The sequence below is a fragment of the Aricia agestis genome, chromosome 17, assembly GCF_905147365.1.
Source record: "Aricia agestis chromosome 17, ilAriAges1.1, whole genome shotgun sequence".
Taxonomy (NCBI): domain Eukaryota; kingdom Metazoa; phylum Arthropoda; class Insecta; order Lepidoptera; family Lycaenidae; genus Aricia; species Aricia agestis.
The window spans coordinates 8,795,921-8,807,928 of record NC_056422.1 but is presented as its reverse complement, the minus strand read 5'-3'; the positions used below and the strand labels follow the sequence as shown (position 1 = coordinate 8,807,928).

Genomic DNA, 12,008 nt, shown 5'->3' with positions numbered 1-12,008 from the left:
ATGGGAATACTTTTAGTCCCGGGAAAGGACATAGGATACTTTAAATATTCCGGAAAAATGTAGGGTTGTACGTGATGCGCAACTCCTTTGCGTAAAATAAACTTTTCTATTACTTATCTACTAGTTGCTATTAAAGAAATCATTGCTAAACGAAAACAAATTCTAAACTCAAAATTATTACAACTCCAATTTAGTGACGTCATTTTATAACTCAATCGAATTAGAGCGATTTACTAGTGAACATTTGTTGGCATATTTCCTATCCAGCAAACGATTCATAAAATTTTACGTATCTAATCGTAAACTGAATCAGTGCGAGCTGCCAAGAATTAGTAGTGTTTGCAGACAAGTCGACGCTTTGCGTTATTTTCGTGCGGAAAATTTCTATGCCGATTCTAATTCGTTTGTTTAACAATATCAAAATAATTTACTGCCTTTGATAACGTGGTAGATAAAGAATGTGGCACAGATTAGTGCGATAACTGCAGTGGCCGGAAAGACGCGTCCACTGCTCGTTTGTAAAGAAACATTTTATGGAAGTTCGCTAAAATGTTGCTATTGTTGAGTGTTGCTACATTTGTTTCGTTCGGTAAGTTGACGTATTTCATATTCATACATATGAATTTAGAGGTATGTATATGAATCTTCTTTTGTATTGAAAATGTTTACACAATTTTTGTCTTTGTGTAATGTGAGGAAACCCGCACATAGTTGGTACCAGACGTATTGACTAGTTCTTTCCTCTGGACTAGGCGACTATGATGCGAGAATGCCGTATGCGCTTGGGCAACCATACGGACATTTAAAAATCTTGTCCCAGGCACTACAGTATTTGAGGAGTGGTTACTTCGCTCTGAAAAATACTGTATAAATCATCCATAACTAGGGTTGCCAGGTGACTCACAAAATAATAATACCGGACAACCCCAAATTGTTACTAGCTAACTAGGTATCAGTAGTGCAGTACCGACTTTTCTCAAAATACCGGACATTGTTCTGTCCGGTATGACCTTTTATTTTTTACCGGACTGTACGCTTAAATACTGGACATCTGGCAACCCTATCCATAACGGATGTAAAGGCCTAGTTTTTGTAAAGTTATTTCATTGCTTCACTTTTTTTATTAGATAGTAAGTAAATGGGATAGATGGTAGTAGAAAGCAATCGAAACAGGGTTCAGAAATTTCAGAAAAGTCGCAAATATTTTTTTGAGATTCTGGAATAGGCAGTCAATTTTAAAATTCTTCTACTTGGTTTTCACAAGTTTGGTCCCATAATCCCATGGACCCAAAAAAGCTCAAAATTTTATCTAATTCAGAGGTATCATAAAAATGTAACAGATAGACAAACATACAGACAGACTCTCATTCATAATATTCCTAAAGACATCTTATCAACTCAGAATTTTACTTACAGTGTCATCAGAGAGCTGCTTCTTCCAGCGATGTCTCGGCTGTCACCCACAGGAGACGGTATACCCTGGATCCCCAGTGGACTGTCACCCCAGCAGGTGGGTGAGCGCGGAGTGGATCCACAATCTGGGTCATCCACCACCAGCCACTGACTCCAGGATCCCAGTCGAGATGAGGTGCTTGAAGATGGTGGCCACGCCTGATGATAAGTCCTGTTAGTACCTAATCTTTAGTATAATAATGAATCGCTAAATGTGTTGCTCAGTTTGACGTGTTTTAATTTAGGCTAAGTCTAGCCCCGTGGTATAGATGGACTAAATATACTTATATATTATTTAACTTTTATCCAAATCAGTTCAGTAGTTTTGAAACCTGTTCGAAATGGACAAAAAATGAGTAGTAGCTCTCATGATGGTTAGCGATTGCCGCTGCTTTAAGGTCACAGCACACATATCAACTCGGAAAGGGATCGGCACCGTATCGCCTCGAGCCGTTCAATATTGTTTGTATGAAACTCCCTACTGCAACGCACACTAAACGGAACCGTAACGTAATCGCCTCGCCTCGGAAGGGGGCAGCGGTCGGCGAGCCGTAAGCGAGGCGTCCCCTAGCCGTAGCCGAGTTGACGTACAGACGCTAATACGCTTTGGTTACGTGCAAACGTTAGGTTGACGCCTGGTTGACGGCGAGGCGAAAGGCGATACGGTGACCATCCCTTTCCGAGTTGATAAGTGTGCTGTGACCTTTAAGCTGGCAGATATTCATAATTTGAATATCTACCAGCTACAGTCCACAGTCTACACCATAGGAATTGTTAAATGTACTTACTTGCAAAATAATCTTTCAGTGTCACTTGGTTTTAATATTAGTAGGTTGCCTCCAGCTGTTTCTTTTCATTCAAATCTACTATTAGTGCTCTAGTAAGTAACCGCGCTTACTCACTCGGTAAAACGGTAATAATAAAAGCTTTACTCTACTTTTCTGTAAAACCCTACTATTTATCCGACCAATCTATTCGTTCTGAGGCTTAAGTTAACCTTTAAATTATTTTGCAGTTGGCAACACCGTCGACACAATCAAAGGCTGCGTCCCAAGAGTCCAAGTGGAGTCTGTATGTGTGGGACTGGTGGCAGTGGAGCGTGCGAGAGGACACAGCGACGCGCGTTGCTTCATCTGTAACGGCGACAACTGTAATGGGACAGACAGACTGACAGTTTCATATGTGTTATTAGTAGCTGTTTTGTATTTTGTATTTAGATGATTAGGTTAGGGACTTTGTTATGTAGTTAAATATTTACATTGTTGTTAAGTACGTCATAGTTTATACTTATGATAAGTAAATCTTAGGTTGGGTTTGGAGACGCGGAATGGCATATTTTTTGTGAAACAAGAGTAGCACTAGCTTACCCACTTTGTTGCCGTATCTGGACGCTGTTAAGCATTTGTGTATTAACCCACAAAAATTACGTACTGAGTTACGAATGCACTCAATTCTTTAGAAAATTTAGAACAAGACTGCATTCAGAACTCAACAAAAAAATTGGGTTACAACAGTTCTGACAATTATATAATTTAGGGTCACTTGAAAGAAGAAGAAACTTTGAATAAGTCGTAACGACTTATTCAACGTCTCTTTTACTCCCTAACAAAAAATATTGCTGTCTCAGTCGTACGCTGACATAATGTGGAAACATGACAGTTAATCGTGCGCAAGTAAAAGAGACAAGTAACATAAGACATATTAACTTTAAAAAATATCTATCCAATGACCAAGTTCAAGCCAGTCATTATCTTTGTATAAAAATATAAATACAAATACATGTGTAATATTTTTTTATTAAGAAAAGGAATACAATTTTGAATTGTTACATGTTTTTTACATTCCCTGTTAGATAAACACAACCTTATATTAATTTTAACATTAATCGTTAGAAAAATAATTAGTATAATATTACAAGATAAAGACTAGATTAATAGATCATAATATTATTTAAAGTAAGTACAGTCAGCAAAATAAAACAGTAGTGAGGCTTGAAATTATGTATGTTCAAAATTTTTATTTATTTATTTAAATTAGGCATCTTCAACTTGTTTGGTTGAACATTAATCATTAACATTGATTAAAATATCATAGATTTATTTAACTTTTTTTATTAATTATTATATTCAGTGATAATATTATAGTTATTATATTTTTCACGGAATTGCCATTTTCTGCTGACTGTACAATAAACATAAGAATTTTAAATGCATTTAGTCTTGTCAATGTTATTTTGATATTGCTATTGAACACACCCAATTTAATTAAACTTTTTAATCGGGACTTAACGCGACTTATTTAAGTAGTAATGCTACTACGAGTACATACTTTTTTCTCGACGTTTCGGCCGTGTTGCGTAAATAAGTCGCGTTAAGTCCCGATTAAAAAGTTTAATTATAATACAACGCGAAAGTTTGAAATGACACCCAATTTAACTCTAAAATGAACTCATCTCAATAAACTAAACAAAAAAGCTGCTATATTGAAAATATAATGAAATTATAAACATAGAACTACATTTAAAAAGTAATGAAAAGCAGCTTAGTAATAAAAACTATACTGTGTAAAAATTACGAAAATCTTTGCAGAAAATCTACTGTTTTCGTTGTTTCTCATTTTCAGATGTAGAATTAATATTCAGAACATAAACATGGCAAGTTATTTGCACTAAATGTTAATAATAAATATTAATACAATATTCGGACGCTGTTAAACATTCGTGTACTAACGTACAAAAAAATACCTATTTAGTTATGAATGCAGTTATGTTCTTTAGATGATTTAGAACAAAACCGCATTCAAAATTTAACAAACAAAATATTTGTGGGTCAGGACAAATGATTTAAACAGCGACCATTTACTTTTATTATACATAATATTATGTTATACTATAATGGTATGGATCACAATATTTAGTATGTGTTGTACTAAGACATTGTATTCAAATCCATTGTGCTTGTTACTGTTACACACAACATTATTTTCCTAACTACTTTAAATCAGTGTAAAATTGGTTTTATAAAATACTATAAAATATTGTACTCATCGATTTCGTCATTATAAAATAAATATCTCTAATTAAGCAACATATGAAGGGAACTATTGTGCCTACTGGCTCACATTTAACTGGTTAATTTTGATTGCTAATAAAAATATTCGAATCATAACATATTATAAATAGCAAACAAACAAAATTGTTTGTTTGCTATTTATAATATGTTATGATTCGAATATTTATTAATATATATATATATATATATATTTATAAATATAAATACTCCAAGATTACATACTACAATATATGCTTATCATGAAACATCAGTCTAATATTGATAACGGATTCAAAAACCTTTTATCATTGCATCGAACATTCTAGTAAAAATCAATATAGGTACTGATAAAATAATATAAACCTAATAATAACACAATATGAGTCATGATTTCAGTGATTTTGTAATTTGTACTAAAAAATTAGTCACTTTAAATTATAATACATCAAAAATGTTTAAAACAAAAAATATCCTTAAAACTGTTCAATCAATTGCAATTCAATTCCTCGTTTTAAAAGATTTATATTATATTCGAGTAATGTTTTAATACTTTCTATTATATATTGATATAGCTGATAATTAAAAATTTGTTCAATAGACTACAAAACTAATAATATGTAAATATCACATCTTGAAGATATAGTACGTTTTACCTACTTCTATGCCGAATTTGATTTTACAAATCTTACTTTTTAGTTTTTAGTAATCCAGAAAGGGGATTTTATTCTAGGAAGACCTTTACGAAGATCGATATTTCGAATCTGCGCTTGTGCAACATGATATAATAAAATATAATGTTACATTTCTCATTACTTTTGACATCGCACAGACAGGCGACAAAAGTTTTCGTCGCCTATTTTCATTCTGATAATCGATTCTAACATAGTAAAAGGAGGGGAAGTAAGTACGGCGGTACCAGCCTTATAAAACTGGCCGAGATTTTGTTGTGTGCCGTACGTGGCGACGCATTGATACTATGGCGCACACGTACAAGCCGCGCGCGGTGCCTTTGTATGAAGATAACTTACTTCCCCTCCTTTTACTATGATTCTAATTTATAACATACACAAAACAGAATATTTTCAACATAAAAAACGAGAAAAAAGAGCTTCCACAAAACATTGTGTAAACATATTTTGCGTATGATAAGGTCGAAGATAGGGCCTGATTGCACCTACCGAGTACAGTAGCCAGACAGTGCTCTCAGACAATTTGATTGACCAAGAACACTGTTTGACCACTATACTCGGTAGTTGTAACAAAGACCTAGGAATACAAATGGCGGTCGACGGACTGTCGTGCGCACGGCCTTTATACGGCGCATCCACAGTCCTATAGAGTCTAGGCATTTAAAAAATTGTACTATGATATGTATCACTATTGTCTATTACCGCCACGGCACACGTTCGAAATGCCAAATCTGCTTGTCATCATTCATACAACGCTTCGATGTCAACGGATCTCCAATACCGTCCTTACTCTCATTCAACACAACACTCAAACACAACCCGTCCACCGTCTTCAGTCTTGGACCACTTTGCTCCCATATTTGCTTCTTACTGTCGCTGCAACTCTTCCAAACGGCTCGCCCGTTCCCCTGCTCGAGACATAACCCTTCGTCGGCCATGATTTTGCCTTCGGGGGTGTAAACGACCAGCCTCTCTAGGTCTAAGTCTCCGCCGCACCCCACTCCGGAGGCGGGGCCACCTAAGCCTGGGGTACTTGAAGCCACACCCAAGCAACTGCCTTTCTCATTCTTAATCCTTCCGAACCACCTCTCGTCCGTCGGAAAGAAGTGTTGGGGCCATACGTTTTCTAAATACCACTTGAAACTTTTACACTTCAAATTCTTTCTTATCTCGTATCGCTCCGCCACGTTTTGTTTGTCCCTGATGTTGCCAACTGAGGGGTTGAATTTGAAGAAAAATTCCGCCCACTCGTCCATCCAAACGGTGGCTGCGCGGGCCAAATTGGAGTTTAATACCTTGGCAACCCCTCCAGGGTATTTATATGGACTGTGTCGTCTGAATATATGCCCCACTCGAGAGCACGACGTTATTTCCACTCTGGCTCCACACTGCCAAGCTCGCCAGGAGAGCTCCAAGTTTTCCGCCCCCCATATCACCATGCCTTCGTCGTAACCTCCCAATCGCCAGAAGAGGCTCTTCCTTACGGCAAATAATCCCCCAGCCATAGCAGGGGTAGGGTACGATTTCGAAGGGTTCTTGGCTTTGATCATTAACACTTCGTTGCTCGGCATCAGCCACCGGAAATGCAGTCTCCAACTGAACGCGCCCCAGTGGGCATCTATGCTTTTGGTGTAAGCTAGGGTATCGTCCGACAGTAGGTCGATATGAGGGCATATGAAAACGTCGTCGCTACCGGCCCTATCTAGAAGAGGTTCCAACCATCCTGTTGTGACCTGCAAAAGTGGATTACCACATTTACAAAAATACAATAATTTACACTTGGTAAAACTTAATTCGGTTTTTAGATCTCTTTAGTGGGGCGAAGAGTCGCTCACTCCTCCACAGGCGGGCGTTTGCGCACACGCTATTGGTTGATCCAGTGATCAGGTGAGTCTTAATTTTTTTTTACACACAACACGTTTTTAGGCAGATGACATTTTTTTTTCAGTTTCGTCTGGCTACGTTAGTCAAGCCTACGCCGCGCCGGTAGTACACATGCGCCTATTGGCTCTTACAGTTTTACCAAACGATCTAAAAATTGTGATTGATCTATAAATTAAATACTCACTTCACAATGTGCATCCAGGAACACTAGCACATTGCCCGTGGCGGCTCTAGCACCCATCAGTCTCGCTCCGACCAGCCCCGTCCTGTTCGCACTCCGGATTATCTGCACCTTGTCCAATCCAGATACAGCATCCTCCAACTCCTTACCTAAATACTTCCTATCGCTAGCGTCATCTACTAAAATAATCTGAAAATTAAAAAAAAAAATATTCAAATACTGTTTTTTTAGAATAATTTTCAAACACAGTAAATAAGGCAGCAACAATGTTATACCTGGCTTTATTAGCTGAATTGCTTAGTAAGAACTTAGTACAGAGTAGGACTTTTAACGGCCGTTCCCAATATTTGATCTATCTCTGGTTTTGTCCTACTAGAGATAGGAATAACTCACATTAGACATTAGAGACATATATTTTATGTCAATTCAATGTTAGCTGCGATCGGTTGTATGTCAAACCAGAGATAGATTGAATATTGGGAATGGCCGTTAGTAAGCTTATAACAACAAATATGCAAAGATCATTGAGGAATTTTGGAAATAGGAACATTATTTAAACTCAATAAAAATACATAATATTTTTTTTAATATGTTACCTCTTTTAACAATACTGGTGGTGATCTTAATATAGCAGACATCACAGTTCTCATGAGTGTAGACCAGGCCTCGTTATGGAAGACAATTATTACGCTGGCAGTGGGCAGGTTCTCTATCTCATACACTACATTTTTACAACTGAAAAATATATTTAAAAATTATAACAATCAATTGAGTCATAAAATAGTTTTTTTTTTTTTAAGAAATAAGGGGGCATACGAGCAAACGGGTCACCTGATGGAAAGCAACTTCCGTCGCCCATGGACACTCGCAGCATCAGAAGAGCTGCATGTGCGTTGCCGGCCTTTTAAGAGGGAATAGGGTAATAGGGGAGGGTAGGGAAGGGGAGGGTAGGAAAGGGAATAGGGTAGGGGATTGGGCCTCCGGTAAACTCACTCACTCGGCGAAACACAGCGCAAGCGCTGTTTCACGCCGGTTTTCTGTGAGAACGTGATATTTATCCGGTCGAGCCGGCCCATTCATGCCGAAGCATGGCTCTCCTACGTATAAACGTGGCAGACCTATATCATCTATTTGCCTTAAAATCAAATTCTCTGGTAGTAAGTATGTTGTAGTATGAGTATATTGTTTAACATAATATTCATAGCAATTACAATATTATCAGATTTGTCTCTTTGTTTTGTATTTTGGGTTAATAACATTGAATTTTAATTAACTTAATTAAAAATGTTGACTATCCATAGTTTGAAACCATTGATGTTATCTTTTAAAGGCCATCTAGTGCAGAGCATAGTTTTATGGTAATAACAATCATTATTGTTTCACTCTTTTTAAGGTTCCGTATCCAAAGGGTAAAAACCTATAATAACTGAGACTTCGATGTCTGTCCATCTGTCTGGCTGTATCTCAAGAACCGCTATAGCTAGACTTCTGAAATTTTCACAGATTGTCTGGTGTCGCTATAACAACAAATACTAAAACAAAATAAAGTTAATATTTTAAGGGGGCTCCCATACAACAAACATGATTTTTTTGGCCTTTTTGGCTCGTAAGTCGTAATCCATAATGGCAACATAAAGACATCTGAAATTTTCATAAAATCCTGAATTATATTTGTACTTTAATATTTAATAGTAAAATTAAAATGAAAGAAACAATTAAGAGGGGCTCCGATACAAAAAACACAATTGTTTCCCTACTTTCGCTCTATAACGGTATGGAGCCCTTCGTGCACGAGTCTGACTAGTACATGTTTACATTATATAAAGCTTTCACCCTCTTAATAATAAAGATTTACACAAGATTAACTAACAAAGGTCTATGTTTGTCATCTTCTAGGTTCTTACTATTCTCATATGTCAGACAAAGTCAAGTTAACCTTGTTTAGTTATTTTCTGTAAATGCGAAAGCGTGTATGTCTATCTGTTACCTTTTCACGTCCAAACCGCGGAACCGTTTTTGTTGTTTGGTATGGAGCATAAAGTTAATATACCTAGCGGAATAGAGCAACAATCTCGAGCTGTCAAACGAAACCGAAATTGGTTTACATCTGTGTGTAAAATATGACTGTGTACATATACACTTACACAAGCATGATTGAACATGAATTCTATGAGATTAAATTGTCAACGTGTCGATAAGTGCCGACTGGACGACAACGACCGAAAGAGTTTTGCTGTCATGAATCACACTCTTTTTACCATGCAGTGTTACTGATAGTGACATCTCGCTTGCTCAGGCCTTTGTTTCTCTATTCCGCTAGGTATATTAACTTTATGGTATGGAGATACTTTGGGTCCTGGGAAAGGACATACGAAACTTTTCATCCCGGAAAAATGTATGGTTCCCGCGCGATAAACAAATTTTGACAACGGAGTTGCGGGCATTTTCTAGTACTTCAAGAAATAAGCGGTAATAAAAAAAAAAAAACTTATCAGTAATTCACATACCTCTCACTTCTCATATCTGGAAGACTTCTGTTAATGGATATTTTGTCGCTCACTAGTATATTGTAGGAGTGCAGGGAGTATAGCTCCCTCGCCGTGATTATCTCCCTCTGAGACATCTGAACAGGCCTCCCTCCCTCTCCTGCTCCCTTGATGGGATTGTAGTTGTTAGAGTTTATTGTCTCTGTAAAATGTTTTTATTAAATATGTAAAATTTCTAAAGTCCAAATGACAAGAGGTACAAATGACAAAAGGCTATATATACACATTATAAGCCTAACATGTACACATTTTTATTAAATTATGGGACTCATTATTTTAATTACCATGTATCTGTATGTATGCTAAATCATTGTATCTGAACTAACTCATGCCACTAAAGTAATGTAGTTTAAAATATTGCACATTATGTATAAGTTCAAGATATAAGATTTTTTTTTTGAAGTAGAACCAAAAGTCCAATATTCACTGAAAAAAGTGGCAGGTTACATCTACTAAGTTTATTACTTTTTTACAATTTTGAATAGAAGAGCTATTAAATAGTCAACCCAAGGGCATTGCCAAGGGGGGGCAGGGAGGGGCAGCTGCCCCCCCCCCCCCCCCTACAGATTCTAAAAAAGTTGCCAAATATAATGCAAACAACGACAACTATAATATTAAATAATATTAAAAAATATGCTGTACGCTGGTCGCTGTACACTTATTCAAATTCAAACTCCTTTTTATTCTATTTTTCTAATAAATGTTATTATAACTTGTTTACAAGTTTTTTATTGCATACCTATTCAAGAGCTTGTGCTCGTGTAGCTACACATTGGACTCTGTACTGTCACAGAATATATACGTATATAGTACTAAGATAATCTTGTTAGTACAATTGCTGTAGATCATAGATATAAGGCTCGTAGTACAAGTTAAAAGTTTCATGTGCTGTCGACTTTACCTACAATTCATACCAACTTTTCTCATTTATAGAGAATGAGAAAAGTATGAATTGTAGTAGGTAAAGTCAACTTGCCCCTCCCCCTATGCCATCGGCTGGCGACGCCCTTGAGTCAACCACTTACCAGCTGAGAGATTGCCGCCAGAGTTTCCCCCTACATAATGTCCAACTATGACCCTCATACCACTGCTATCCACATATGAATCTGGGTCATAGCGTAAGCTGAAACAATAAGGCAATTGTTGAAATTATGGCTTACACAAGCCATGCCATGTGCATACTCTGGTATAACAGTAATTTTACAAAAAGTGTCTTACAAAAAAACTTACAAACCATCTATACAATTATTATTGAAACAATAACTGCATTTTTAATAAAAATTGATTTAAAGCTTGGTGAAAATTTAAGAGAAATTAAGGTGGAAAATAAACACAAATAACTATCGATCATGGCAGTTCTGGATTTATGTATAGGCATGTATAGGCCATGGCCTATGGGCGGCAGAGTCCTATGGAGTCCTAGGGGGAGGCAGTAGCATCCTGGGATAGCGTCAGAGTTCATACATAGGGGTGGCAAAATAAAAGTGGCCTATACTCATAAAAATTTAAACCCAGCCCTGAATCATGGACAAGCAAGACTCTAAAAGTTGACTGTAAATAAAATATAAAAATTAATTAAAATTACCTGTCCATCCAAGAATTGTTAGTTCTTTTCTTGATCGTATTGTATAATTCAATGCTTACATAGAACATTGCATTTAGTAGAAATAACAATATCAAAACTAAAGTGACTATTTTCTTCTTTCGCCCCCTGCACAGTAATGACCAAAAGTCCTAAAAAGCAAAGTGTTTTTACTTAAAGTAAGTAAACAAAATCTATGTGCAGTAAGACAAGAAAGTATAGTAGTGCTTACTTTTTTCACGAACATGATGTGAACGTGTTGATTGTTTGGTTCAAGTGTAATTAGTAATTACTTATAAAAAGTATGTGCACAGTAATTATAATATTTTATAAACCATCTTGTAAGTGTTTTTCTTTCTCATCTCTAGCAATCATACATACTTATTTTGAAATGTTTCACAAAATAGAAATAAATGTACTTGATTTTTCATACATAAATAATGATTAATAGCAATGATTTTCTTATAATATATTTTAGTACGGTATTATTCATAGTAATAATTCAATTTTTAACTTTTATTATACATTTGACCGACATAGAATTAATGACATTAATTCATATTTGACGTTTGACAGTTGAAACTTGAATCAGACTTTATAGTGCGTCAAGAAATCACGCTTAGG

The 12,008-nt window shown here is 36.2% G+C and overlaps 2 protein-coding genes across 2 annotated transcripts; one reads left to right on the top strand and one right to left on the bottom strand.

Moving 5' to 3' along the window:
• Nucleotides 1-305: 305 nt before the first annotated feature.
• LOC121735296 lies at nucleotides 306-3,207 on the top strand. Its single transcript, XM_042126074.1, has 3 exons — nucleotides 306-589; nucleotides 1,417-1,626; nucleotides 2,468-3,207. Exons 1-3 carry the CDS (start codon nucleotides 550-552, stop codon nucleotides 2,671-2,673), a joined length of 456 nt encoding a protein of 151 aa, XP_041982008.1. The 5' UTR covers nucleotides 306-549; the 3' UTR covers nucleotides 2,674-3,207.
• Nucleotides 3,208-5,558: 2,351 nt separating this feature from the next.
• On the bottom strand, nucleotides 5,559-11,797 carry LOC121735295 (polypeptide N-acetylgalactosaminyltransferase 3-like). Its single transcript, XM_042126073.1, has 7 exons — nucleotides 11,617-11,797; nucleotides 11,388-11,536; nucleotides 10,828-10,925; nucleotides 9,764-9,944; nucleotides 7,853-7,991; nucleotides 7,260-7,445; nucleotides 5,559-6,924 (listed from the first exon to the last, which is right to left on the bottom strand). The coding sequence occupies exons 1-7, from the start codon at nucleotides 11,629-11,631 to the stop codon at nucleotides 5,890-5,892; spliced, it is 1,803 nt and encodes a 600-aa protein (XP_041982007.1). The 5' UTR covers nucleotides 11,632-11,797; the 3' UTR covers nucleotides 5,559-5,889.
• Nucleotides 11,798-12,008: the final 211 nt, after the last annotated feature.